General features: G+C 66.4%; 1 protein-coding gene across 18 annotated transcripts in view; it reads left to right on the top strand.

Moving 5' to 3' along the window:
- The window catches only part of PLEC (plectin), a 40,023-nt gene that overhangs the window by 1,602 nt on the left and 11,236 nt on the right, over positions 1-27,185 (top strand). For 2 of the 18 annotated variants that reach the window (XM_056125360.1, XM_056125368.1), the window contains 28 exons: positions 18,454-18,515; positions 18,737-18,751; positions 18,854-18,943; positions 19,140-19,175; positions 19,517-19,594; positions 19,672-19,764; positions 20,487-20,653; positions 20,776-20,891; positions 20,970-21,076; positions 21,173-21,292; positions 21,390-21,485; positions 21,582-21,709; positions 21,982-22,075; positions 22,517-22,671; positions 22,759-23,068; positions 23,150-23,227; positions 23,321-23,482; positions 23,589-23,693; positions 23,778-23,873; positions 24,001-24,126; positions 24,632-24,784; positions 24,870-25,024; positions 25,107-25,233; positions 25,335-25,518; positions 25,606-25,763; positions 25,865-26,043; positions 26,525-26,663; positions 26,749-27,105. In XM_056125360.1, coding sequence (XP_055981335.1) covers positions 18,454-18,515; positions 18,737-18,751; positions 18,854-18,943; positions 19,140-19,175; positions 19,517-19,594; positions 19,672-19,764; positions 20,487-20,653; positions 20,776-20,891; positions 20,970-21,076; positions 21,173-21,292; positions 21,390-21,485; positions 21,582-21,709; positions 21,982-22,075; positions 22,517-22,671; positions 22,759-23,068; positions 23,150-23,227; positions 23,321-23,482; positions 23,589-23,693; positions 23,778-23,873; positions 24,001-24,126; positions 24,632-24,784; positions 24,870-25,024; positions 25,107-25,233; positions 25,335-25,518; positions 25,606-25,763; positions 25,865-26,043; positions 26,525-26,663; positions 26,749-27,105 — 3,686 coding nt within the window. Of the gene's footprint in view, positions 1-9,344; positions 9,465-11,820; positions 12,395-15,919; positions 16,047-16,800; positions 16,816-17,810; positions 17,994-18,453; positions 18,516-18,736; positions 18,752-18,853; positions 18,944-19,139; positions 19,176-19,516; positions 19,595-19,671; positions 19,765-20,486; positions 20,654-20,775; positions 20,892-20,969; positions 21,077-21,172; positions 21,293-21,389; positions 21,486-21,581; positions 21,710-21,981; positions 22,076-22,516; positions 22,672-22,758; positions 23,069-23,149; positions 23,228-23,320; positions 23,483-23,588; positions 23,694-23,777; positions 23,874-24,000; positions 24,127-24,631; positions 24,785-24,869; positions 25,025-25,106; positions 25,234-25,334; positions 25,519-25,605; positions 25,764-25,864; positions 26,044-26,524; positions 26,664-26,748; positions 27,106-27,185 lie in introns of those variants that run through there. The other 16 variants (XM_056125361.1, XM_056125371.1, XM_056125378.1 and 13 more) reach the window with 14 other exon arrangements.

The raw sequence follows: 27,185 nt of genomic DNA, 5'->3' as shown, positions 1-27,185 counted from the left end.
CGGGCCGGCCTGGCCTCGGGTCCACCGCGGGCAGCCCAGCCGGGGATCCCCGCGGCCCGCTCATGCCCATAATAGGAGACCCGGGAGCCGGCGGGTGGGCCGAGCCGGGCGCGTGTGCGTCCCTTCCCTCATGCGCCCCTGGCCCCGGCTGGCGCGGGGGCACTTTGGCGACCTCTGCCCCCTCCCCGATCTGGCGGGCGCCTGTGCCCAGCGCCCAGCCCGGTCCTCTCCGCGGGGGTCGGCCCTGCCCGTCTGATCCGGTCAGTGCACACCCACTCGCCCAGCCCCCTCCAGCCTGCTGAGGCGGGGGGTGGGGGGCCCCCCAGGCCGGATGGTGGCAGCTGCCAGTCCCGGGACAGTTGCTGGCTCTGCCCCCAAGGGCAGCTCAGGGAGAGGGGCAGGGCCTCGCGTGCCCAGGGCTGACCTCACCCCAGCCCCCTGCAGGCAGCACAGCGCCCCAGTGTCAGCCCTTCCAGGCGCCGGGGTGCCCTCCGCCTCCCACAGCACCGTTCAGGGTGAGGACCCCTGCCTTCCAGAGTCTTCCGTGGAGTCTTCCTGTCCGAGGGGTGTCGGGCCCGGGCCACACTCGCCCTACTTTGTGCAGGCGCTGGGTTTCCCTGCCTCCATGCCGGGCACGGGCCCACGGCACCAGTGCCGAGTGACAGCTGGGGGCTCAGCCGTGGTCACCCGGGCATGTGTCCTCTTCACTGTCGTCTGCCCTTCTGATCGGCCTCCGCTCCTGGCCCCTCCTGGCCAAGTGACCCGCTCCCTGGGGTCCCCAAGTCCGGGCGGCCACCTGACGCCTGGCACTCATGAGCTTGGGGAGCCTGCCCTGGTTCCGGGTGGCCTTCGTACCACCCGCACTGTGATGGTAGGTTCCCGCCCACAGGTACCCGCAAGGACTCTGCAGACCCAGGCTGGGGGCTGTTGGGAAGATGAGGTGGTCCTGCCTGGTCGGGGTTGACTTCCGTGACAGGCTGGTCTACGGGGCAGACTGGGGGGGGGGGGCGGAGGGGGTGTCTCTTGTCCCGCCAGAGCCAGGAGCAGGGCTCGTGGGTTCTGGGTGTGGCTGCACTGCAGCTGGGCGGGGTGGACTGGGGCGACGCCGGGGCTGGTGGGACAGGTGGAGCCGTGTCGCGTGTCTGAAGGGAGCTGGGGGGTTCCCCGGCCGTCCTGCGTCATGGTGTCTGGCACCGTCCTCGCTGCCCCCTCCCCCTCCCTGGACTCTGAGCTTGGTTATCTGTGACAACACTTGGGCCACAGGGCAGCTCTGCCCCCAGCTCCAGTGCTGCCGTCCTCAGGGGCTCTGGAAAGAACTTGTCTGTTTGCTGACAGAATCCAACCAGGCTGTGAGGGGACATGGCGACAGTCACACTGCTGTGGCCCCAAGGCTGGGGCAAGGCACTTTGAGCACCATGGAGCAGGTGCCCATGAGAGACCCGTGTCCTGTGTGAAGGGTGCCCCGTGAGAGAAGGGTGTCCTGTGAGAAGGGCGCTTTGTTAGAGGCGTGCCTGGTGAGAAGGCGCCCTATGAGAGAGGGGCGCCCTGTGTGAGAGGAGTGTCCTGTGAGAGGGACGTACTGTGAGAAGGGTCTCCTGTGAGGGGGTGTCCTGTGGAAGAGTGGGCCCTGTGAGAGGAATGCCCTGTGAGAAAGAGGTGCCCTGTGAGAGAGGTGTCCTGTGAGAGAGGGGTGTTCTGTGAGATGGGTGCCCTAGGAGAGAGGTGCCCTGAGAGAGGAATGCTCTGTGAGAGAGGTGCTCTGAGACAGATGTCCTGTTAAAGACGGGTGCCCTGTGAGAGGGGTGTCCCGCATGTCATGTGTCCTGTGAGAGGGATGCCCTGTAAGACGGGCACCCCAAGAGGGGTGCCCCGTGAGAGGGGTGTCCTGTGGACAGGCATTCTGTGAGAGAGGGGTCCTGTGAAAGAGTTGCCCTGTGAGAGGAATGCTCTGTGAGAGAGTTGTTCTAAGAGGGGTGTCCTGTGAGGCACGGTACCCTATGAGAGAGGGTGCTCTGTGAGAGGGGCGTTTCACATGTCGTGTCCTGTGACGGGGTGCCCTGTGAAGCTGGGGTGCTCTGTGAGAGGGTGTCCTGTGAGAGGGGTGCTCTGTGAGTAGCCTCTTGTGAGAGGAGTGTCCTTTGAGAGAGGGGTGTTCTGTGAGAGGAATGCTCTGTGAGAGGGGTGCCCTGTGAGAGAGGGGTGCCATGTGAGAGGGTGCTCTGTGAGAGGGGTGTCCCCACATGTCATGTGTCCTGTGAGAGAGGGGTGTCATATGAGAGGGGTGTCCTGTCAGAGGGATGTCTTGCGAGGGATCACTTGTGAGAGGATATGGTTTGAGATGGATACTCTGTGATGGGAGAGGTGCTCTGTGAGGGGGATGTCCTGAGAGATAGGGGTGTCCTGTGAAAGAGGTGCCCTGTGAGAAAGAGAGGTGCCCTGTGAAAGGGGTGTCAAGTGAGAAAGAGATGCCCTGAGAGGGGTGCCCTGTGAGAGAGGTGCTGTCTGAGACGGGTGTCCTGTGAGAGGGTTGTTCAGTGGCAGAAGGGTGTCCTGTGGGAGAGAGTGCCTGTGAGGGAGGGGTGGGATACCTTGTGAGAGAGGGGGTTCCCAGTGAGAGGGTTCCCTGTGAGAAAGGTGTCCTGTGAGACAGGGTGCCCTGTGAGAGAGGGTTTCGCTGAGAGATGGGTGTCCTGTGAGAGGGGTATCTGTGAAATAGGGGTATCCTGTGAGAGAGGTGCTCTGTGACAGAGAAGTGCCCTCTTGAAAGAGGGGTGTCCTGTGAGAGAGGTGCTCTATGAGATGGGTATCCTGTGTGAAAGGGGTGTCCTGTAAGAGAGGGCCCTGTGAGAGGGATACCCTATGAGAGAGGGGTGCCCCGTGAGAGAGCATTGTTGCCCTGTGAGAGAGGGTTGACTTGTGAGAGAGGGGGCCCCATGAGAGAATGTCCTGACAGAGTGGTGTGTTGTGTGAGAGGGGTGCTCCTGAGATGGGTGCTTTGTAAGAGAGGGGTGCCCTGTGAGAGTGGGGCTACACTGTGAGACAGAAGTACACTGTGTGAAGGGGTACTTGATACTCTGAGTTTGGGATACTCTGAGAGGCATTTTCTGAATGTGGGAGTACCCTAGAGGGGATACTTCAAGTGAGGAGTACTCTGAGTAGTGGTTACTCTTAGAGGGGCATACTCCGAGTGTAGGGTACTTTGACTTTGGGCTATTCTAAGAGGGGGGTTGCTCTGTGTGGAGATCCTCTATGTGTGGAATACTCAGTGGGGGTACTGAGAAGGGGTTACTCTAAGGGAAATGTACTTAGAGTGGTTGGTACTGAGTTTGGTGTACTCCAAGGGGGGTACTCTGAGAGGGGGGGGTTCTCTAAGTGGTGCTATGCCGAGTGTGGAGTACTTACTGTGAGAGGAATAATCTGAGGGGGGTACCCTGAGTGTGTGGGGGGCAAGGAGTAGCTGAGGGTGGGGGTGGGAGTCGCCAAGCACCCGTGATAGTGAACTCAGGGGTGACTGTAAGTCGTTCTCTGCACTTCTTCATCCTGGACAATACCTGTGCCACTGGCTTTGTCACCGTGTGTGGGCTTTAGGGCTCCCCCTGGGTAGTGGCCCTGTCCGCCTCCCATGCCTGTGCTGCAGCAGGGGTGGCCCCACCAGCCCCCGGGGTGCCCCTCACTGCGGGCGCATGTGTGCCTCTGTCCTAAGAAAACTAGGTGGCCTCGGGGCTCTGGACCTTCCCGACCTGCCTCATGGACTTACTGACAGGTTCACCCCTCTTTCCTGGGGGCAGGAGGTGCTCCCTCCAGTGCTCAGGGCTGGGGAGCAGTTGGGCCTTGGATCCGTCTTGACTCCGTGCTCTGGACGGGGCTGAGTTCAGGGCTAAGCAGGCTGCTCCCCTGGGCTCGGTCTCTGCGGCCGATTTTCGCAGGTGTCCTGGTCTCTGTCACAAAAGTGGTCCCTTTTCTGATCACAAAAGCTCACATGTGCTTCGTTTCACCTCTTGTGTCTGTCCAACAAGAGACCACGAGGACCTGGTTTCGTTCTCTGGATGGCTGGTCATCCTGACACCTTCACGGCTCCCCCTTCCCTTCCTCTGGCGGCACTGGGGGTTCTGGCAGCAGAGCTGCCTGAGATGCTGGCGTGCCCGCACACTCGCCCTTCCCCTCTGCCGCCCTTCCCATCTGTGTCCCCTCCATTTGCAGTTCCAAGAGTCTTTTGCACTTTCCGAGTATGAACTTCCTGTGCTGCAAGAAATGCTTCTGGTTTGCTGCTTTCTCAAGAAAACGTGGTTGAGGGGCCACAGATGCTGCTCAGCAGTAGATCACTTGTTTTGCATGAGTGAGGTTCTGGGTTCAATCCCTAGCACCATAAAGAGAAATCAATTAAGAATAAAATTGGGGGCCGCGGAGATAGTTCAGTGGGTAGGGCGCTTGTGTGCACTCAGCCCACCTGCGTTTGATTCTCGGCACCCCGTAGGGTCCCTTACGCCCACCAGGAGTGGTTGCTGAGTGCAGGCCCAGGAGGACGCTCTGATCACAGATGGGCGTGGCTCCCAAGTGGAAAAGAACCTTTTGGAGAGAACTTGGTTGAAGTTTAGCTCTCCCGTGAGCTGTGTGCCAGTGGGCTGCAGACAGACCAGGCTGCCCCAACGCTCCACACTGCCCTGGCACCTGCCCCTGCCTGGGTGTCCTGTGCTCACAGTCTGCCCATTTCTGGTCTTGTCCTGGGCAAGCAGCTGCGGGCGAGCTGGCGTGGCCTTCTGTTTGACTGGGTGGGCGTGTTTCCAGAATCTTCTCCTTGATTTGTCTGCGATTTGTTCAGTGCTGAGGTATGTGGGGACTGACGGGGGTGTCGTGCTCAGGGGTGTGTGCGCCCGGGGAGACTGACTGCTGGAACACACTGGCTGGGCCTGGCTGTGGGGTCCTGAGGCCGGGACAGGCGGGAGAGCAGGGGAGGGCGGCCTGCAGAGGCGGACTCAAGGCCGAGAGGCTCCAGAGATAAGGGAACCCAGGGGGATGGGGGGAGGCTCAGGCTGAGGAGGTGAGTCCCCTGGACGGTGCCTGTGGGCATAGGCCTCACCTGTGCAGTCCTGCACTCCATTGCCTGGGGCACAGGAATGTGGGAGGGGTTTCCTTGCCTTGCTTCCCCCACACCCCTGCACCTTGAGAAGGGAGGGGGATGCAGGTGGGGGGTACTTGGGAAAGGATCAGGCCTTTGTCCTGTGGGAGGAAGCTTGTGCCCCTGGGGCTTGGAGAAGGCAGCTAGCTGGGGTCAGGAGGAAGGGGGCAGAGGGGGGTGGGAAGGGGGGGCCCAGAGGGTGAGGAGGGGAGGGAAGGGGGAGAGAGGAAGGAGAAAGGAGCATGGGAGAGAGAGGGGAGGGCAGGGGTGGCCCTTACAGTGGCTGGACAGTCCCCGCGGGAAGTGTCCGTCTCTCCTCACTGCACTCCAGCTCAGTGTCTTCTGCCATCTGAGCAGGGAGCATTGCCCAACTCCCCGCTACTTCCTTTTAACTCTCCCTTCCTCCTCTCTGCTGTGTTCTGTGGTTTCTGCTTCATCCTGCCACCCTGCAGCCCCCAGTCCTGCCAGTCTGCTTGCCCCTTCCCACGCGACTCCTCGCAGCCCTCTGGGTACACAAGCGTCGGGGTCCAGCAGCTGTTCTGGCAGGTGTTTTGTGGCAGCAGGCTCTGCCACAGTGCTTACCCGTGGGACAGAGAAGTGCCTCGGTGACACAGGCCAGTCCCAAGCTCAGGGGCACCTTACTTTCTTGGGTGAACCTCTCACCCCGTCAGCTGCAAGGGCCTGGTCCCTGCACTCCTACATGAGGCCCCTGATGTGGCCTCGCCCAGATAACACGGGGTGTTCCAGCACTGAGTCACACTGCGGTCCTGTTTCCAGTGCCTGTGCCTCAGATTCAGGTGGGGCTGCAGCAGTGTGTGCAGGGGTGATTTGCTGGGCTGTGATTGTGTATCTTCACCCAGCAGTGCCTGTAGACCCACCCCACGGTGTGTCAGTCAGGTGTGTCTCGTGTATCACGGATGTGTCAGGCATGTCTCAGATGTTTCACAGGCAGGTCAGACGTGTGCCAGGCATGTCACAGGTGTATCATGTGTGCCAGACATCTCACAGCCATGCGTCATACATGTCACAGATGTATCATGTGTGTCAGATATCTCACAGCTGTATGTCATACATGTCACAGCTGTTTATATGGATGTGTTGGGCTTGTCTTAAGATGTTTCACAGATGGGTCAGACATGTGCCAGACATCTCATATCTGTGTGTCATATATGTCACAGATGTATCATGTGTGTCAGATGTCATAGCTGTGCATGGCATGTAACATGAATGAATGTTACAGATGTGTTGCAAACATGTCATATGTCATGCATGTCATAGCCACACAGACATACAGCACATGTGCCAGCCATCTCATGTCTCAGAACAAGTCAGGTGTGTGTCACCTGAGAGATGTATGCCACGGAATATCACGTATGTCATAAACATGTCAAATGTGTCATTCTTGTCACATGCACGCCACAGATGTGTCATGTGTTTAGATTCCCCTTCCTATGGGCTGTCCCTTGTGTGGCCCCCACTCCCATGCTGCTTGAGCTTCTGGAATCATCCACTGTAGTGAACAGCTCCCAGCCTCCTGCTGGATCTCTAGTCTTCGTTGGGTTTCTGGTTCCAGTGATGGCCAAAGTTGCATCTGTGCTCACACCTGATGGTGCTCAGGGCTGACTCCTGGCTCTGCTCTTAGGGATCACTCCTGGCAGTGCTCAGGGCACATATGGGATGCCCAAGTGATGCTAGGGCGCTCACAGCAGTTCCTGGCCAGTGTGTGTTTATGTGTGTATGTGTGTGCTCACAGCAATTCCCGGCCAGTGGAGTGCCAAGAGGTGTGTGTGTGTGTGTGTGTTTGTGTGCGTGTGTGCGTGCTTATAGCAGTTCCTAGCCAGTGGAGTGCCGGGGTGTGTGTGTGGGGGGGGGGGCGGGCTGGGTCTCCCTGTCACAGAACGTCCTGATGCAGAACATGGTCAGAATGGCATTTCTGTTGTTGAAAGGGCAAAAGCCAAGTGTTTGCTGGTGTTTGCTGGTGTTTGCTGGATTTTCCGTGAAGACAGCCTGGGCCCTGCAGGCCTGGTGGGGAGGCCCTTCTGTGCTGCCTTTTCTTTCAAATGTATTCTGACTTGTTGAGAAGGGTGGCTCCCAGCCATGCTGGGGGAGAGAGCTCCTGAGCTGTGGACCCCCTGAGCTGGGCCTCACGCCCCCCAGGGTGCCTGCTCAGCCTGGGTGCCCCAGCAGTGTGTGTGTGCTTGGTGCCCCCGGTGTCCCCAGTCACCAGAGGTCTCCAGAGGCTGTTGCTCAGGAAGGCCCCTAATGTTGCCTTGCCTGGGAATTGTGCCCGACAGACTCTGGAACGTTGAAGCTACTTTGAACTACTCACCTGTTACTATTTTTGTGAAACTTGTTAATTTTAGGACCAATTCTATTGCCCCTTACTGCTCAGCACTGTCATTACTCTGCCTTTGCAGTTTGTGCTTTTTAAAAGTGTTAGATTTGTTTTTGGTTTGGGAACCACACCAGGCAGTGCTCAGGGGTTACTCCTGAGTCAGAGCGCTCAGTGATCACTCCTGATGGGGCTCTGGGGATCACATATGGTGCCAGGGATTGAACCCAGGCCGGCTGTATGCAAGGCAAACACAGTCTCTATACTGTTGCTCCAGCCCAAATTTTTATTTTTTATTTATTTTTATTTATTTGCTTTATGGGTCACACCCAGCGATGCACAGGGGTTACTCGGTTACTCCTGGCTCTGCACTCAGGAATTATTCCTGGCAGTGCTCAGGGGACCATATGGGATGCTTGGAATCGAACCCGGATCGGCCGCATACTAGGAGAACGCCCTACTCACTGTGTTATCGCTCCAGCCCCCCCAAATTTTTATTTTTGACACGAAAGTTTACGAACCTGTTAGTGCAGGTCAGGAGTGAAATGTTCCAACACCACCTGCTCCCCCACGTCTGTGCTCTTTACTAGGTTCTTTTTTTTTTTTTTTGGCTTTTCGGGTCACACCTGGAAATGCTCAGGGGTTACTCCTGGCTTTGCACTCAGGAATCACTACTGGCAGTGCTCAGGGGACCATATGGGATGCTGGGAATCGAACCTGGGTCAGCCGCGTACAAGGCAAACGCCCTACCCGCTGTGCTATCACTCCAGCCCCTCTTTGCTAGGTTCTTGAGCCACACCCTGCATGCTCACAGCTGACTCCTGGCTCTGTGCTCACCCATATCTGATGACCTGAGGGGCTTGGGGGACCCTGTATGGTGCCAGGATGGGACCCATGTGCATGCCTTACACTTGGCCTGTACCTTACCTGCCCTCACTTGTTTTTTGTTTGTCCGCACCTGGTGGAGCTCAGGGCCACAGAGGGGGATGGAGTTGTGCCAACCCATGATGGACAGTGGTCCTGTGCTCAGTCGTGCAGGTGGCAGCAGTGTCTCTGGGGGGAGGCCCAGCAGGGTCCTGTTCCTGCTGCTCAGGGCCACCAAGTCCTGCACCCTCCCCTCCCACAGGTCTCTGATGCTCATGGCCCAGGGCCCCAGCCACTGCCCAGCAGCCACTGCTCGTGGCCCATGTCTCATGTGCTTGGCCCATTTCTGGTGCCACCGTCTGATGACCCATATCTGATGTCACTGTTGTGTATGTCTCCCCCTGGGGGCTCCCAGAGGGCTGGGGCCAGCGACCTGCCCCCTCGAGGACCCCATGCTGAGGCCAGGGAGAGCCAGGCTCACTCCCTGCCCCCACCCTGGCACTGCGGGAGCCTGGTAAAGTGCAGTCTGCAGCCCCCTCCATCAGGTACCCTGTTCTCTGCGGGAGCTGGCCTCCTGCCCCTCAGCACCCCCCCTCCCCCCCCCCCCCCCCCCCCCCCCGCGGGAAGCCTGCTGTGATGTGGGGGCAGACTGGCCTCATCTCTCGGAGGATGCTCGCGGGGACAGACTGGGACGGGACGCTGGGCCTGACCTGAGTTTGGTGGTGGAGGACAGCGTCCCCGCAGGATGCGGTGGAGTCGGTGGAAAGGGCCTCCTGAGTGAGGGGCGGGCAGAGGAGACCCCCAGGTGAGGCAGGCCAAAGCAGGGGCAGAACCCGCGCCCCCCTCCCCCCCCCCCCCCCGCCAGGGAGTGGGAGAATTGGCGGGAGGAGGCCCCGTGTGCAGGATCTGGCCAGCAGCTGCCCATTGGGTGGGCACCACGCGGGGAGGCCTCGGGTGAGTATTGATCAGCCCGAGCCCCACCCCACGCCGGCAAACTCCGCCCCTGAGCCGGGCCCCGCCCCCAGGCTGCGGCTCTGGCCGGGGCAGCGCGCTGCCGGCTGGACTCTGCGTGGTGGCCGCGGCGCTGCCCCCCTTCACGGTGGACCATGGACCCCTCTCGAGCCATCCAGCATGAGATCAGCTCCCTCAAAGGTGCGGGCCGGGGGTGGGTGCGGAGTCGGCTGAGGCGCAGGTCTGCCAGTGACCTCTGGCTAGGTGTCCCCACCCCCGCCCGCCAGCGATCGGGTCGCCGGCTCGGCTCGGGGGATGCTCTGGGGTGCGGAGCTGCAGCCGCAGGAGGCTCCTGGGCCTTGTGCGGTCGCAGCTGATGTGGGGGTCCGTGCGGGACGTTGGTGGGGGGGGACTCCCGGCCGCGGTCCCGCAGCCCTGCAGTGGCGGGAGGCGGGGCGGGCTGCAGTGGCGGGCGGGGCGGGGCGGGGCGGGGCGGGGCGGAACGCGCGCTCCGGGGACACTGCGGGGTCTGGAGCGTCCGCGCATTCCCGCCCCGTTGCGGGGGCACCGGGCCGTGGGGATCCCAGGGTGGAGGCGCCGGGTGGGCTGGCACCGGGCAAGTCCACACTGCGGCCCTTTGTTCTGGCGGGGGGGCAGGAGGGGTGCTGGGGGCTGCCCCTGGGCCCGGGCCGGTTGCCCTGGAAACCGGGAGGCCTCCCCTCCCCCCCCTTAACGGCGCTGAATCAGCCTCGGGCTGAATCAGCCTCGGGCGCGGCGGCTCCGCAGGGTGGGGGCGGGGGCGGCCCGGGCCTGGGGCGCCCCAGCTCAGGGGAGCTGGACGGCAGCGGGGACAGTTGGGGACGCTTCTCTGCGTCCCCTCGTCCCCGACGCTGCAGGATTCCCCGTCACGCCCCACCCCCAACCCCGCGTTGACTCCTGCGAGGCTGCTTCGCGTGGACCCGCGCTGCGTACCAGTGCTGGTGGTGGGGGGCTCTGGGATCATTTTGGGACCGTGGGGGGGGTGCACGTGCACGGGTGGGTTGGCGGGAAACACTGTCTGGGTGGCCAGGGCGGGGTCAGCGCGGGAAATCCGCGCGGGCCCTGGGGGGTGGAGAGCCTCTGGATGCTGGGCACGGGCCAGGACGGGAGGCTTCAGATGGGGGCGGGCCGCGGGCCTCGCGTGGTGTCCCGAGGCCACAGCCCGCGAGGGGAGGGCCCGGGCGCGGCCGGGAGGCGTGGCCGCCGCCGCCACTGCCCCCGCGAGCTGGTCTCAGCGGTGCTGGCCTGGTGCCCGCGGCACGGCCTTATGGTGCCGGCGGCTGGGAGCACTGACGTGCAGGCCGGAGGGGACAGCTGGCTGCGCTAGGCTGGCAAGTTTGCACCGGGACCCCGGGACCCCGGGATCCGCGCTCGTGCTTGAGGACCTTTGAGCGTGCAAACGAGCAGACACGTGCGTGGGTGCGCGTGCCCGCGAGCGCGCGCGCGTGGGTGCGTGTGTGCAAGGGAAGGAGAGGGAGGCGCGCACACGCGTGTTTGGAGCTGATCGGCGGTGCCATGGTGACAGCCCCACAAACCCGCCCCCGCGCACTGCCCGTTGGCCGCCTGCCCGCCGGCGCCTCCCACCTCGGGATCCCCCACCCCCGCCCTATTTATAACCGGTTCCCGGGTGAACAGTGCTTGGTGGGAATGGGTGTGTCCGCCTTGGGGGAGGGGGCGCCCATCCGGGTGGATCCGGCTGTGTGGGGTGGATGCCCACATCGCTGGGGAGGCACTGCTGGACGCGCAAGGCTGGAGTCGCAGTGGTGGGGCGCGCGCCGGCCGCCGGGCGTGGTCGGCGGCCACTCAGGGCCCGACGCCAGGCTGCTGCTGGCCGCGTGGTGGGGGCGCCCGGCCTGTGTGGCGCCCCCCGGGAGCGTGCGCCGGCATGAGGCGGGGACTTGTGTGACTTTGATTCCCGCTGGCAGCTGACAGCTGGGGCGGGGGAGGAACGCTGCTGAGCCCCCCCACCCCCCCAGGCCAGGAGTCGAGGCAGGCAGACTGGGACCTTTCTCTTCTGGGCGCTCCGAAGGCCCTTCAGGCCCTTGGGGTGGTTGGCACAGGAAGGGCTAAGTAGGGGACCACTGGGTGGTATTTGGAGTTCCGGGGGCTGTCCTTTTTGTCTGCTTGACCGATAGCCACGGGTGGTGCCCGCATGTCCCTGTGCTCTAGCTCGGTTCCCCAAAACCCTGCCCTGAGCTTCCCACGTAGGACCCGAGCCCCCCCCCCCCAGCCTGCGCAGCCCACACCCCTCTAAGACCCTACGCCTGGGCCTGAGGGGGAAGCCCCTTGGCCGGCACTCCCCCCTAGACCAGGAACCTCGGAGGAAGTGTCTGGGAGCTGAAGTCATTGCAGATGCTGGAGCCGAGCCCCGGGGACTGGGCCGGGAGGGGGTGCCCGGGGTGCACCCCACTCAGAGGGGCCTCTGGCGGTGTGGGAGGGGCCGCCGGCTGCTGAGTCAGAGGGGGCCGGCCTGGCCGCCCAGGGGGAGGAGGCAGCGGGCAGGAACCGCGCGAGGGAGTGCACAGCCAGAGCCCGAGCCGGTGCCCACCTCGTCGCAGCCATGGTGGCTGGAATGCTCATGCCGCTGGAGCAGCTGCGGGCCATCTACGAGGTGCTCTTCAGGGAGGGCGTGATGGTGGCCAAGAAGGACCTGCGGCCCCGCAGCCCGCACCCTGACGTGCCCGGCGTCACCAACCTGCAGGTCCTACGGGCCATGGGCTCACTGCGCTCGCGGGGCCTGGTCCGGGAGACCTTTGCCTGGCGCCACCTGTACTGGTACCTCACCAATGAGGGCATCGCCCACCTGCGCCAGTACCTGCACCTGCCGCCGGAGATCGTCCCCGCCTCGCAGCAGCGCGTGCGCCGCCCTGTGGCCATGGTGATGCCGGCGCGCCGTGGTCCTCACGTGCAGGCCGTGCAGGGGCCCCTGAGCTGCCCGCCCAAGAGGGGCCCCTCCGGGGACCCGGGCCACGAGGAGCGGCTGGGATATCGCCGGAAGGAGGCTGAGGAGGGGGGGCCCGAGCCCCCCGTAGTGCCCGCCATCGGCCGGGGAACGCTGGCAAGGCCTGGCACGGAGCCTGCCCCAGCCACAGGTCAGCGTGGGTGGGGTGGGGGGGGTGCAGGCCCTGTTCACGCCGGCAGGGGGAGCCCCCATGAGCGACAGGGCTGGGTGCCAGGTCGGGACCACGAGGCCCTGCCTTGGGCGCCGGTGGGGTGGGAAGGCCTGGGAGGTGCGTGGGCCGGGACCGCCCCACCCCACGACAGCTGCAATGGGCACAGGGCCGGGAGGGGCAGTGCCAACTGTCAGCCCTGCCCTGCCTACCCCAGACCCTGGGGCCCAGAACCCTGGGGGGCTGGGGCCACCGGCCCAAGTGGCCATGCTGGGGCTGGCTTGAGGCCTCCTTGGGAGGGGACGCGTCCACCCCAGGGGCACCTCTGTGGACCCCAAGGCTGCTTGGAGCCCCTCTGTGCAGGCAGAAATGGGGGCAGGTCCTGGAGTCTGGGTGCCTCCCACCATCTGAGGTCCCCACTGGCTGGTCTGCCTCTGTCTGGGGCTGGGGGGAGTGTCCAGGACTGGGCCAGGGCCCTGAGTTGGGCAGGTGGCGGCTGTGGGGGAGAGATGAGGGGCGGGCTCAGGCGAGGTGAGCCGCCCAGGCCTGTTGTGCCCTGCCTCCCGCCAGGGCTGTGGCTGGACAGTGGCGGGGCTCAGGGCTGGGTGTGGCAGTGGTGGGTAGAGGGCCCCCATCCCTGGAGGAGGTGACTCAGTGGCCCCTTCCCAGCCGCAGCCTCAGTCGCCTCAGAGTTTCCAACAGGAAATGAGCTCCAGCTTGGCTGAGTCAGGCTGCAGCGGGCGGGGTCTGCCTTTCCCTGGATCCTGGGCCACTCTCGCCGTGGGGTCAGGGGGTTCAGGGCAGAGAGTGGGCTCCACCCCACAGACACCCCCCAGCCTGCTGCCACCACGGTCTGCAGGGCTTCTGGGCCCTGAGGTAGCTGCAGCCAGGCCTGGCCAGAAGGCCCAGAAGGCCCTGTGTCAGATAGGGTGCAGGGGGGATAGTGCGGGGTCCCAGGAGGACAGTGCAGGGGTCCAGGGGACAGTGTGGGGGTCCTGGGGGACATAGTGTGGGAGGTCCGGGGTGAGAACGGTGCAGGAGGACCTGGGGTAGTGCAATAGGGGTCCCTGGGGGAGGGCAGTGGGGGTCTTGGGGAAAGGACAGTCCTGGGCCCAGGGGCTGAGGGAGGACCACGTGGAAGTGTGTCTGCAGGTCTTGCCTGCCATGATTTCCACCCTCCCCAAGGATGAGTCCCCTGGCCCACGGGGTGCCCACTGGGGTGTCTGCTGGGCTTGGCAGTGTGGGGTCTGCAGCGCTGGCCCCCAGCCACTTACCGCTTGCCTGCCCTGGGAATGGCTGTGCTTGTCAGGAGCCCAGGTTGGGCCCAAAAGGGGCTCGGCGGGACAACGCTGGCTATGCAAGCAGCTGTCCAGGCTCCACCTCGCCACCACACATGTCTCTTGAGTGCTGCTTGGTGCCGCTGACCACCCACAAGACAAAGCCAGGCACAGCTCCATGTTTATTCATCCGCCAGGGCCGGGCTGTGTACTGAGGGCCATGTGTTGGGGATGAACTGGGAAGGCCAAATGTCAGCCCACTGTGCCCCTTCCCTGGAGACCCTCAGCTGTCCTCCAGACAGGCTCCCGCCAGGCATGAGTGAACAGAGGCTGGGACAGGTGAGGCTGTGGGGAAGGCGGATAGCTAGAGGCAGGGGCTAGCTCTGGGGCTGACGGTGTCCAGGAGGTGGGTAGAGCAGGACTTGGGGGGACGGAGGGGCCAGCGCGGGGGTGCAGAGGCCCAGGGAGGGCCCACTGGCTAAGGGCTGGTGTGAGGAGGAGCTGGGTGGGGAGGCCCCAGGGGCGTGACAGTCGCCCCTCGTCCCTCCTTCTGTCCTTCCTGCCTCTCTCTGCTCCCGGCTTCCTGCCTCCCAGCCCTGTTCTGGCCCCACTGGGCGCCATGGACAGTTACAGCATGGAGGAGCTCATTCAGCTGGGCCAAGGTAGGGCGGGGCTGGGGGGCCAGGCCTCTGCCTGGGGGGGCTGCTTTGCCACACGGCCAGAAATTGGGGAGGAGGATGAGGGTGAGAGGGGTTGGGAGCCCCTTGGAGGAGCTGTGGGGAGGGTCCTGGGGTTGCTGGGGTGCGGCTGTGGAGGGGCATCTGCCCCCCCCCACCTCCCTGCCGGCTGTGGGGAGCACGGGGCACTGCCGCAGGGCGGGCGGTTTCCTGTCGAGGGGAGTTTCCGAAGCACAGCACGGGCCGGGGTGTGTCCAGCGCCAGGCAGTGTGGCCGGCCGGGGCCTGGGTGAAGGTGGGCTTCATCTCCCATCCCTGGGTGTCTTGCAGCCCCATGCCTAAAGCTGCCCCTTCTTCGCCTGCCAGCCTGAGCTGCCCAGGCCCACCCACCCTGGAGCCCTTCCCCTCTCTGCACGCCTGAGTCTGGGAGACAGCTTGGGGTGTGATGTGCTGCCCTGTGCTGGGCACCTGACGCCTGGCGGGGACGGGAGTCAGCAGTGTGACCTTGCAGGCAGGTGTGCCCCTGGGGCTGAGGCGGGGCCCCTGGGAGCAAGGCTCACCACTGCACCCTTTGCCAAGGCGGCTCTGGCCTTGCTGTGCTGTCTTGAGCATGTGTGTGTCTGTGTGTGTGTGTGTGGTGGGGGGAGGACCCACCCCTCTATCCCGGGCACAAGCCTGCCTAGGCCCCACCGCCTTCCTCGACACCTGGTGCCAGGCGGCTTCTTATTATTAGCATCACGGTGGGAGCCGGTGTCAGGTGGCACCGCCAGGCTGAGTCCGTCGAGGCCCTGCCGGCGCGTCATGTTCTAACTCTGGACGAATGACGGTCGTACCCTCCTGGGGTATTTATAGCCCGGGCCCCCTGCCCGCCCTCCCCCTGCACTCGGCTCTGCTGAGGCAGCTCCCTGCCCTCCTCCCGGCCACTGCCGCCTCACCGCTGCCCGTGCGGGGTCCGTGACCCCACCAGTCCAGTCCCGCATCCCCTGGCTCCCACCGCTGTCCCCAATGAAGATCGTGCCGGGTATGTGGGTGGCCTGGGATAGCCAGTGACAGCCCCGGGGCCGTGGCGGGCGCGGTGGGGGGACAGGAGGTTGAGGGGCACAGCGGGCACCCCTCCGGCCTGCCGTCCTTCCCCTGTCCCCCTTGGGGGCCTGAGGACGGGGGAGGGGTGCATGTGTCCTTCGGAAGGGGGGGGCTGCAAGCCTGGATGCCCGCCAGCGCGGGGGCTCCTGGCAGCTGTCGGCAGAGGGCACCCTCCGAGGCCCAATGGGGTGCGCGGGCGCCGGTCCCGCGGGTGGGGGGGGCGCTGTGCGTGGCCCCTCCTTCGGGGTGTGGCCGCGGGGAAGCAGGGGTTAAGGCGCCCGCTAACCTTGAGGCGACAGCGCTTCTCCGACCGCCGAGCCGGAGGTGGCGGCCGCGCGCGCTCGGTGCGGCCGGGCCGGCCCGCAGCGGCGTGGGGCGGTCCCGCAGGCGGGGCGGTCCCGTGCGTGGCGCCCGCCCTCGCCTCGCCGCACCCCGCGCGCTGCGGGGCCTCCCGGGTGGCGGCTCCCGGGCGGCTCCGCCGGAGCGATGGAGGCCTCGGGCAGCCTCTTCCCCTCCCTGGTGGTCGTGGGCCACGTCGTCACCCTCGCTGCCGTGTGGCACTGGCGCAGGGGGCGCCGGGCGGCGGCCGAGGAGCCAGGTGAGCGCGCGCGGGGGGCTGGGGCGGGGCGCGCGCGGCGCCGCCCCCCGCCCGCCCCTGCCCGCGGACACCAACATCCGCACGTGGCGGTGCGGGCTGCCGACCCCGCGCGCGCCCCCCGCGTCCGGCGTCCGGCCGGCCTCGGCCTTGGGGCGCAGAGTCACAGCCCTGGGCCGGAGCCCGCGGCAGCTGCGACCTGGCACGGCGCACGGGGCCCGTGCGTCCGGGGGGCTGCCCGGCGGGCGCGGCTCCCGCGGCCGGTCCCCGGGGTCTGCGGTCCGACACCCGCCGGGCTGGGGGCGGCGCCGGGGGCCGGGGAGCGGCCGTGACTCAGCGTGCTTGGCCGGTGCGGGGCCCGGGCCGCCCCCGACTCGCTATGGTCCCGCGCCCCCGACGGGGGCCCCCGGCACCCCTTCCCTGGGCGCCCCTCGCAGGGTCCGGCCGGGCCCCCGCTCGCGCCCTCTCCCCGTCGTGGGGTGCGGCTTCCTGGCCCGGGCTGGGCGGGGCGCCAGGGGGCAGGTTCGTCGGGTCTGGGCTGCGCGCCCGCGGCCGGCACTCGGAGGAGCTGCGGCTGGACCCGGGAGGCCCTGCCGGCGCCCGGCGTCCTGGCTGGACCCTGTGCGCCCGGGCCCATGGCCGCGGCCGGCGTCAGCTGGGCGGGGGGGCGCGTTCGCCGCGCGGGAGGCGCCGCGGGACGGGCCGCGCTGGCTGGACGCGGGCAGCGGGCGCGCCCGGCGGCGCTACCTCTCGGAGCGTCTGTGCTGCGTAGGTGCGTGCGGCCGGGGGACACGGGGCCGCGGGCACCTGGGCGGGAGGTGCAGGCGGGCGGGGGGCGGGGGCGGGGGCGGGGAGGGACCCGGGCCGGGGAGGAGGGACCGAGGGTGGGGCTTTCGCGTCGGGGCCGCGCCCCTAGCCAGCGGAGTGGACCCCTCAACGAGGGCCGTGGGGGGCAGCGCCCGGCCCGGGGGTTCCCGTGGGGCGGCCAGTGGGGGGCCGGCAGGGTGTGCGGCGCGAGGGCCCCGGGAAGGGGGCTGGGCCGGACCCCGCGCCCCGGGAGGTCACCGGGTGGCGAGGAACAGGACTACGGCGGAGGGACGGCGCCCGCTGCCCGGAGCCTTGTCCACGGCCCCAAGGCGGGGCCTCGAGGCCGTCCGCGCCCCGGGTCCGCCCCTGCCGTGGGGCGTGGGCGCCCCCCGGTGGCCAACGGGGCCGCGACGGGCGGTGGGCGGGCCGCGGTTCCCGGAATGGGGGCGCGGGGGGGGGTGCGCCCACAGCTGGATCCCATCAGGCCAGATGCGCCTGGAACATTCTTGCGGTGGGCGCTGCCCGCTCGCCCGTGCCGCGAGGGGCCGGGCGTCCCCGCGCCCTTTGGCCCGTTCCACCGCCTTTACGACCCGCTGTCCGGTCCTGCCCACCGCAAACAGCCCCCACCCTCGGCCCCCAGGTGCGGCTTCCTTCCCGCTGACTCACCCGCCGGGCCCCCTCCCCAGCCTGACTCACGCCAGCCCCTCGCCTCCCTCCCCTCCCCCCCCCCCCCCCCGTCGCGGGCGCCCTCTGCACGGGCGCGCGGCCCCCGCCGGCGCCTCCCCCTTCCCCCCCACCCGCGCGGGCCGCGGGGGTTCCCCCCCCTCCCGGGCGTGGGGAAAGCGACTTCCTGCCGCGCTGCTTCCTCCTGCGGGGCCCACCCCAGGGGCGGGGTTGCGCGGGGCGGGGTCGGCCGGGCGCGGCCGCTGTCCTGGAGTCCCGCGAGCCCGAGCAAGAGCCAGAGCTCGGCGGGTGCCAGGCGCAGCGCGGGGACGGGCCGAGGGACAGACGGACGCTGAGGGGGCGGCACCATGGCTCAGCATCGGCTCCGTGTGCCGGAGCACGAGGGTCTGGATCAAAAGAGGACCAACTCGGAGGACAACCTCTACCTGGCTGTGCTCAGGGCCTCCGAGGGCAAGAAAGGTAGAGCGGGCAGGAAGGCCCGCTTCCTGGGGCAGGAAGCCTGGCACGCGGGCAGGGAGGGGTGCCTAGGCTCGCCTGCATTCCAGGGAGAAGCGACTCCGCGAGATTCGGGCAGTGTGCAGTGTGCGTCGCCAGCCAGGCATGGGCAGGGGGCAGGGGTCAGTGACCTGATGGGGACCCGCTCGGGGCGGGCAAGCCTTGGGAGTGGGCTGGCTGGCCCAGAGGAGGGGCCTCTCCATGCACGGTGCAGCTTCCCAATTCCACAGTCCCGATCGCCCGTGTGTGTGTTGGGGGGCGGGGGGGGCAGGCTGGGACTTGTACGAGGGTCCGGGTGCTGGCTGCCGGATTGATCCCACCCCCAGAGGCCGACAGTGGCTGGGTGAGCAGGATCAGGCTGCCCCATCCTCTCTGGGGCCTGTTCCCTCCGGGGCCTCAGTATAACCTGGCTTGTCTTTCTCAGATGAGCGGGACCGTGTGCAGAAGAAAACTTTCACCAAGTGGGTCAACAAGCATCTTATCAAGGTGGGTGGTGTGTGTGTGGGTGCATGTCCCGAGTGTGCACCCGTGCCTGTGTGTGCATGTTCCAGGGGTGCGGGTGCTCTTGCCCTGCAGGCAAGCCAAGGTGCTGTGCCTGTCCTGGGCCTGTGCTCACTTTCATCTCTGAACCCTGTTATTTTCTGTCTTCTCCCCACGCCTGTCCTGCCTCCTTTCTCCTCTTCTCCTTTCTCCTGGGCTCCGTGTAGCACTGGCGGGCAGAGGTAGGTGCCTTCTAGGGGACAGGCACATCTGTGGCCCCCTCTTTCTCTTTGGGCCTGGCATGGCTCAGAGATACTGTGTTCAGCCCAGCCCTGTTCCCACAGGCCCAGAGGCATATCAGGGACCTGTACGAAGACCTGCGCGATGGCCACAATCTCATATCCCTGCTGGAGGTGCTCTCGGGGGACAGCCTGGTACGTGTGGCCCCCATAGCCCTGACTCTGTGTCCAGCCAGCCTCGCGTTCACTGTCGGGTTGGGTGCTGGCCCTGTTGCCCTCACTGGCTCCCCAAAACTTAATCTCATGCTCTGCTCTGCTTTGGTTTCTCTGCTGCTTGGACTCTGAACCTTGACCTCTGCCCTTTACCCTTTGCCCTGCTCTGGCGGGACAGCCAAGAGAGCGGGACCTAATCAGGAGCTTGCGCCTGGTGAGTGGTGGTGCCCACTGGTCCGAGACCGGGAGCCCCGCTCACCCGGACAGGTGGCGCTCGGGCGGGCGTGCATCAGCTGCCCGAGTCCTGCTGACTGCCCAGCCAGGACCCTCCCCGCGGTTTCCTGGCTATTGTGTCCTCCCCACCCCCTTCCTTCCTTTCGAGCTGAGGCCTGGCCCTGGCTGGGGCCCCCGCCCTGTGTGTGGGGGGTGTCCTGGGGAGGAGGGATGAGCTGCTGCCCGAGGTGGGGGACCTGAGGGGGGGCTGGCGGCTGCATTCTGACCCCAGAGAGGCTACCCTGGACACTGACTGGGGTCCCCTCAATCCTCCTCACTCAGCCCCGAGAGAAGGGGAGGATGCGTTTCCACAAGCTGCAGAATGTGCAGATTGCCCTGGACTACCTCCGGCACCGCCAGGTGAAGCCCCCTCCCCACCCGCCCCTTCCTGCATCCCCAAATTGGCCTCCCGCTGATCTGGGGCAACTCGCTCACAGGTGAAGTTGGTGAACATCCGCAACGATGACATTGCAGATGGAAACCCCAAGCTGACCCTCGGCCTGATCTGGACCATCATCCTGCACTTCCAGGTAGGGGGGGAGCACCCCACTCTGGTGCCCCCAGCCCCCCCACAGCCCTGACGCTGTGTCTGGCCTGAGGCGGCCTTTCCCAGGCTGCCTATTCCATGCCCTCTGGCCCTGGGCTGGGCCACAAAATCTCCCTGCCCTGCCGAGGAATGCATTCTCTGCTGCTGGAGCAGTGCCTGCCTGCCCCAGGGAAGGTTCTAGAGAAGCCCAGGCTGGACCCGCTGACTCACTGTTGCCTGCCCCAGCCACACAGGAAACGGCAAATCTCAGAGTTTGGGGCAGGCACAGCCCGGCTGGCATGCGACTGAGTCACCGACAGACGGACACACACATGCGCGCGCGCGCGCGCACACACACACACACACACACACACAGAGCATGACAGGCAGATGGGAGGACCCTCAGATGTGAGGCCCCAGAGATGGGACAGCGGTGCTTAGCACAGCACACCCCCTACCCCCCAGAGACCTCTGCCCCTAGCCAGGAAAGGCTTTCTGGGCCTAGGTCCTCGGAGTCGGCCTCCCTTGCCCAGCTTGGACCGAGCTTTGGGTCAGTGCTGGCCTGTGGTGCAGCTGGGAACAGCCCTGGGGGCACAGCCTGTTCTCCGGAGCACCCCCCCCCCCCCCCCGCCTCAGCTACAGGTGGCTCCTGTGTGCCTTGGCTGCATGCGGGCACGGCCGGGTGGTAGCCATGGCTGAGCACTGCCTGCTGCCCGTGGCGGGCAGATCTCGGACATCCAGGTGAGCGGGCAGTCGGAGGACATGACGGCCAAAGAGAAGCTGCTGCTGTGGTCCCAGCGCATGGTGGAGGGCTACCAGGGCCTGCGCTGCGACAACTTCACCACCAGCTGGCGTGACGGCCGCCTCTTCAACGCCATCATCCATCGACACAGGTGTGGGGCTGGGCAGGTGGGGCCCTGCGGGTGGCTCGGGGGTCCAGTGTGGGCAGGATGGTGTGGCCCGATGCCTCCTGGGTGCTGCCTGCCCACCCGCCCGCCTGCCCTCCCGCCCGCAGGCCCACGCTGGTGGACATGAACAAGGTGTACCGTCAGTCCAACCTGGAGAACCTGGACCAGGCCTTCTCAGTGGCCGAGCGGGACCTGGGGGTAACCCGGCTCCTGGACCCGGAAGGTTGGTCCAGTCCAGCCCCTGCTACGGCCCCACCCCGCCTTCCACCATCCACTGGCCCCTAACTCTGCTCTCCTGCAGACGTGGATGTCTCACAGCCCGATGAGAAGTCCATCATCACCTACGTCTCGTCCCTGTATGACGCCATGCCCCGGGTGCCCGATGCGCAGGACGGAGTGAAGGCCAATGTGAGCTGGGGCAGAATCTGGGGACACGCAGAGGTGGGCTGTGGACTGGTCCCTAAGAATGACCCTGGGCCGGGTGTGGCCGTACTGTCCCTGCAGGAGCTGCAGCTGCGCTGGCAGGAATACCGTGAGCTGGTGGTGCTGCTGCTGCAGTGGATCCGGCACCACACGGCGGCCTTTGAGGAACGCACCTGCCCCTCCAGCTTTGAGGAGATCGAGGTGGGCTGATGTGCGGCGGCCAGGGCCTGGGCCCGCCCTGGGGGCATGGATGTGCCTGCTGACCCCTGCTCCCCCCACCCCTCCCCCGCCCCCCCAGATCCTGTGGTGTCAGTTCCTGAAGTTCAAGGAGACAGAGCTTCCAGCCAAGGAGGCGGACAAGAATCGATCCAAAGGCATCTACCAGTCCCTGGAGGTGAGTGAGTGGAGCACTCCGGCGGCAGAGCCTGGGCCGTCTCCAGTGTGGCCGGCCGACCTCAGCCCTGCCCCCGCTGACGTGGCCTGTCCACAGGGGGCTGTGCAAGCGGGCCAGCTCAAGATGCCTCCTGGCTACCACCCGCTGGACGTGGAGAAGGAGTGGGGCAAGCTGCACGTGGCCATCCTCGAGCGCGAGAAGCAGCTTCGCAGCGAGTTTGAGAGGTGGGGGCGGGGGAGGGCCTTGGGTAGGGCCCTGTGGTGGGCGGGCTGCAGTGGCAGGGAAGCCACCCCTGGGCGCGGGCGGGAATGAGTCACTGCGGGGAGGAAACTCCCCCCCCCCCCCCAGGCTGGGAAACCCAGCCTGCCTCCGCCAGTGTGGGCAGCGGGAGGGGAGCAGGAGGGGAGCGGGAGCAGCCCCCCCATTTGGCCGCTGGGAGGGAGGCCGGGGGTAGGGGGCTGTGGCCTGAGCACGTACTTCCCGGGCCGGGCTGCAGGCTGGAGCTGCTGCAGCGCGTGGTGAGCAAGCTGCAGATGGAGGCCGGGATGTGTGAGGAGCAGCTGAACCAGGCCGACGCCCTGCTGCAGTCGGTGAGGGGGGGAAGGGCGGGGCGGGACAGGGTGGGGTGGGTGGGAGGGAGGAGCCCACAGCCAGCGGGCAGGAGGGAACAGGCTCCAGCTCCTCCCCCTGGGGTGCTGCCAGGCAGAGCTGCTTGGGGCCTGCTGCCTTGCCCCGGCCTGCCCTGTACCACTCACTGCTGGGGGATGGTGGGGGCACCAGGATCAGACCCAGTCCTGGGGGCCCAGGCCGGGCGCTCACGGAGGGGAGTTTTGAGAAGGGATGTTAGAGGAGGCGGCACGGGATCCTGGGCGCAGCCTTTGGACCTGGGCCCAGATCCCCTGCTGGGGGTGGCCACTTGACCAGCAGTGCAGGCCAGGAGTCTGCCTGGAGTGGGCGGGGAGGGGAGAGATGGCGCGTAGGGCAGTGGACCAGCAAGGCCCCTGTACTCAGACAGGACATTTGCCTTGCAGGACATCCGGCTGCTGGTGGCAGGCAAGACACCGCAGCGGGCAGCCGAGGTGGAGAGGGACCTGGACAAGGCAGACGGCATGATCCGGCTGCTGTTCAACGACGTGCAGGCCCTGAAAGATGGGCGGCACCCACAGGGCGAGCAGATGTACCGCAGGTGGGGCCCACACCAGCCCTTCCCTGGCCTGTGCAGTCCAGGCAGCCTGGCCCGACTGACCCCTGCCCACCCCCCCTCCATCCCCAGGGTATACCGGCTGCATGAGCGCCTGGTGGCCATCCGCACCGAGTACAACCTCCGACTGAAGGCGGGCGTGGCTGCCCAGGTCACCCCGGTGACCCAGGTGCCGTTGCAGAGGCGCCCTGAGCTTGAGGACTCAGCTCTGCGCTATCTGCAGGACCTGCTAGCCTGGGTGGAGGAGAACCAGCACCGGGTGGACGTGGCCGAGTGGGGTGGGGACCTGCCCAGCGTGGAGGCCCAGCTGGGCAGCCACCGTGGCCTGCACCAGTCCATCGAGGACTTCCGCGCCAAGGTGGAGCGGGCGCGAGCAGATGAGGTATGCAGCGGGCACCTGCAGGCGGGGCAGTGGGAGGTGGGTGGGCCGGGGACTGCAGACTCATGCCCCCCCTCTCGGCAGGGCCAGATCTCACCGGCCACTCGGGGCGCCTACCGTGAAAGCCTGGGCCGGCTGGACCTGCAGTATGCCAAGCTGCTGGTGAGCAGAGCTGGCCACAGGCGGGTGGGGGGTGGCGGAGGGGGGCGGGCGGCGCCCCAGAAGGGGCAGCTTGCTGACTCAGCCTGCCCACAGAACTCCTCCAAGGCCCGCCTCCGCTCCCTGGAAAGCCTGCATGGCTTTGTGGCTGCCGCCACCAAGGAGCTGGTGTGGCTGAACGAGAAGGAGGAGGAGGAAGTGGGCTTCGACTGGAGCGAGCGCAACAGCAACATGACGGCCAAGAAAGAGAGCTACTCGGTGAGGCCCGGCAGCCCCCCAGCTCGGCCCCCAGCCTGCAGGTGGCCAGAGGTGGCTTGAGGGCGTCATGCCCCGCTGAGATGCTGAGACTGTGGCCTCCTTCCAGGCCCTGATGCGTGAGCTGGAGCTGAAAGAGAGGAAGATCAAGGAGATCCAGAACACGGGGGACCGGCTGCTGCGGGAAGACCACCCTGCTCGGCCCACAGTAGAGGTGGGCTGAGGGACATGCCCCCGCCATGCTTGGGGTGGCCATGCCGAGGGTGGCCACCCATCGCCCCTTCCTCCCACTCCGCAGTCCTTCCAAGCGGCCTTGCAGACGCAGTGGAGTTGGGTCTTGCAGTTGTGCTGCTGCATCGAGGCACACCTGAAGGAGAACAGCGCCTATTTCCAGGTGGGCACCGCCTTCCTGCCTCCTGCTGGGCCCTCCGCTCACCCTCAGTCCCGGAGGGGGGGGGTGGGGGGAGGCTCTGGATGGGGCCGCTGGTGGGCTGCCGTGTGACCTCTCTCACTGTCCCTAGTTCTTCTCCGACGTGCGGGAGGCTGAGGAGCAGCTGCAGAAGCTGCAGGAGACGATGCGCAGAAAATACACCTGCGACCGTGCCATCACTGTCACACGTCTCGAGGACCTGCTGCAGGACGCCCAGGTGGACGCCTGCCCCAGGCGTGGGACAGGGCCCTGGGCACACAGGTCCCCGGGCAGTGCAGGCGGAGGTGGGGGGGTTCTAGCCTAGGTCCAGGCCCAGAGAGGGGCCACAGAGGTGCTGGGAAGGCCCCTCCAAAGGTGGTGACTCTGGGGCCAGAAGCAGTGCTGTGGGGTCCGTGAGGTGGGCTAGGGGCTGTCCCGTTCTAGATCCCTGGGCAGAGAGGCCCAGGCTGGGAGCTCTGTGGCTGTCCCTGTGGCTGTGGTCACTGCCCGGTGTGCATCTGGGGCCCAGGGGGGCCAGGCCTGGGGACACTGGTGGAGGAAGGGGTCTAGCTCCTGCGGGTGAAGCTGGGGTCAGGGAAGGCCCAGGACTGGGGCCCTCAGCTGCCTGGGAGAGGAAGGTCTGTGGGAGCTGCCCTGCCCAGCGCTGCCTCTGGGAGGGGCCAGGCCTATGGTGTCCGGGGCTGGGCTTCCTACGAGCCCTCCCCGCCGCCCCTCCCCTGCAGGACGAGAAGGAGCAGCTCAACGAGTACCGAGGCCACCTCTCGGGACTGGCCAAGAGGGCCAAAGCCATCGTGCAGCTGAAGCCCCGCAACCCAGCCCAGCCGGTGCGGGGCCGTGTCCCACTGCAGGCTGTGTGTGACTACAAGCAGGTGGAGGTGAGCCGTGGGCAGACCAGGAGCATGGCTGGGAGGGCCCAGGCGTGAGGGCAGAGCCGTGACGTGACCGCTCTGGCCACCACAGGTGACGGTGCATAAGGGGGATGAGTGCCAGCTGCTGGGCCCTGCACAGCCGTTCCACTGGCAGGTGTTGGGCAGTTCAGGTGGCGAGGCCGCAGTGCCCTCCGTGTGCTTCCTCGTGCCCCCGCCCAACCAGGAGGCACTGGAGGCTGTCAGCAGGTGGGTACAGTGGCTCTGGGGACCGGAGTGGGGGAGGCAGGCAAGTGCCATCACATCCCTGACTGTGCCTCCAACCTGCCAGGCTGGAGACCCAGCACCAGGCTCTGGTTACGCTGTGGCACCAGCTCCATGTGGACATGAAGAGCCTTCTGGCGTGGCAGAGCCTCAGCCGTGACGTGCAGCTCATCCGGTCCTGGTCACTAGTCACAGTACGGCTACCAGCCTGAGGGGCGGGGCGGGGGGAGTGGAGGAATGTTCGGGGTTCCGCCCGCTCAGCCTGGTCTCCTGCTCCCCCCACCCCCACCCCCAGTTCCGCACCCTCAAGCCTGAGGAACAGCGCCAGGCCCTGCGCAGCCTTGAGCTGCACTATCAGGCCTTCCTGCGGGACAGCCAGGACGCTGGGGGCTTCGGGCCCGAAGACCGACTCCAAGCCGAGCGCGATTATGGCTCCTGCAGCCGCCACTACCAACAGTTGCTGCAGAGCGTAGAGCAAGGTAGGGGGTGGTGGCCCCCGGCTGGGGGAGTGGTGTGGGTGGGCGGGTGGGTGGGTGGGGCCAGCAGGTGACAGGACTATCCCCCAGGTGAGCAAGAGGAATCCCACTGTCAGCGCTGCATCTCGGAGCTCAAGGATATCCGGCTGCAGCTAGAGGCCTGTGAGGGCCGCACCGTGCACCGCCTGCGGCTGCCTCTGGACAAAGAGCCAGCACGCGAGTGTGCCCAGCGCATTGCGGAGCAGCAGGTAGGCCTCCCACCCCCCCCCCCCACACACACACACTGCTTTCCAGGGGGGCCCCGCTGGCTCTGAGCACTGCTCACCCCTGCTCTCCTCTCTGTCCTCAGAAAACGCAGGCAGAAGTGGAGGGGCTGGGCAAGGGGGTGGCCCGGCTCTCGGCCGAGGCGGAGAAGATCCTGGGCCTGCCCGAGCCATCGCCCGCAGCCCCGACGCTGCGCTCCGAGCTGGAGCTGACCCTGGGCAAGCTGGAGCAGGTCCGCAGTCTGTCCGCCATCTACCTAGAGAAGTGAGTGCTGGCGACTCCAGATGGGACAGCAGCCGAGTCTAGCCAGGGCACTTGAGGGGCCAGGGTGGGGCCGCGCAGATGGCAGGAGAGGCTGGCCTGGACTGTGCCAAGGGCTCCACAGGACTTGCTGGGTGGAGAGAGTGGGGATATGGGGTTCCCGCCAGGACTGGGGGGGAAGGTTGGAGCCAGAAGGGAGGGACGGGGGTCGGATCTGAGCCCCTGCTGCAGGGTCAGGATTCCCTTCCTCACCCATAGCCATCCCAGGCGTGCAAGGGGCCCTCGTGTCCCCAACCCCCTCCACAACCTCCTTGCCAGCTGGGCCTGCTGCATGGGCATAGGCTTCCAATGTGTCACTGGCTGTCAGGGTCCCGCATGGCACCACAGCCCTGGCCTGCTCCCTGTGGGCCCTCCGGTGCACCCCCTCCTCACAGCCTCCCCCCGGGATTGCCTCGTGCCCCTGACTCCTGCTTTCTCCTGCCAGGCTCAAGACCATCAGCCTGGTGATCCGCAGCACGCAGGGGGCTGAGGAGGTGCTCCAGGCACATGAGGAGCAGCTGAAGGAGGTGCAGGCCGTGCCCGCCACCCTGGCGGAGCTGGAGGCCACCAAGGCCACTCTGAAGGTGCTGCTGCTGGGCGCGCGTCTGTTCAGGAGGGTTGGGGCGGCAGAGGCCCCGGCTAACGCTGTATGGTCTCTGACCCTAACAGAAGCTCCGGGCCCAGGCGGAGGGGCAGCAGCACCTGTTTGACGGCCTGCGGGATGAGCTGCGGGGGGCGCAGGAGGTGGGCGAGCGCCTGCAGCAGCGGCACGGCGAGCGGGACGTGGAGGTGGAGCGCTGGAGGGACAAGGTCACGCAGCTGCTGGAGCGCTGGCAGGGAGTGCTGGCGCAGGCCGACCTGCGGCAGCGGGAGCTGGAGCAGCTGGGCCGCCAGCTGCGGTACTACCGGGAGAGCGCCGACCCGCTGGGGGCCTGGCTGCAGGAGGCCAAGCAGCGGCAGGAGCGCATCCAGGCCATGCCGCTGGCTGACTGCCAGGCCGTGCGGGAGCAGTTGCGGCAGGAGAAGGTGGGTGGGGCCGGGGCCGGGTGTGGCTGGAGGGGGCGGGGCCAGTCTCAGGGCGGGGCCGAGCCTGACCACCCATGTGG

This window comes from Sorex fumeus, unplaced genomic scaffold, assembly GCF_029834395.1.
Source record: "Sorex fumeus unplaced genomic scaffold, SorFum_2.1 ptg000054l, whole genome shotgun sequence".
In the NCBI taxonomy this organism is placed as follows: domain Eukaryota; kingdom Metazoa; phylum Chordata; class Mammalia; order Eulipotyphla; family Soricidae; genus Sorex; species Sorex fumeus.
The sequence above is the reverse complement of the archived record's forward strand: the minus strand, read 5'-3'. Positions and strand labels throughout refer to the sequence as shown.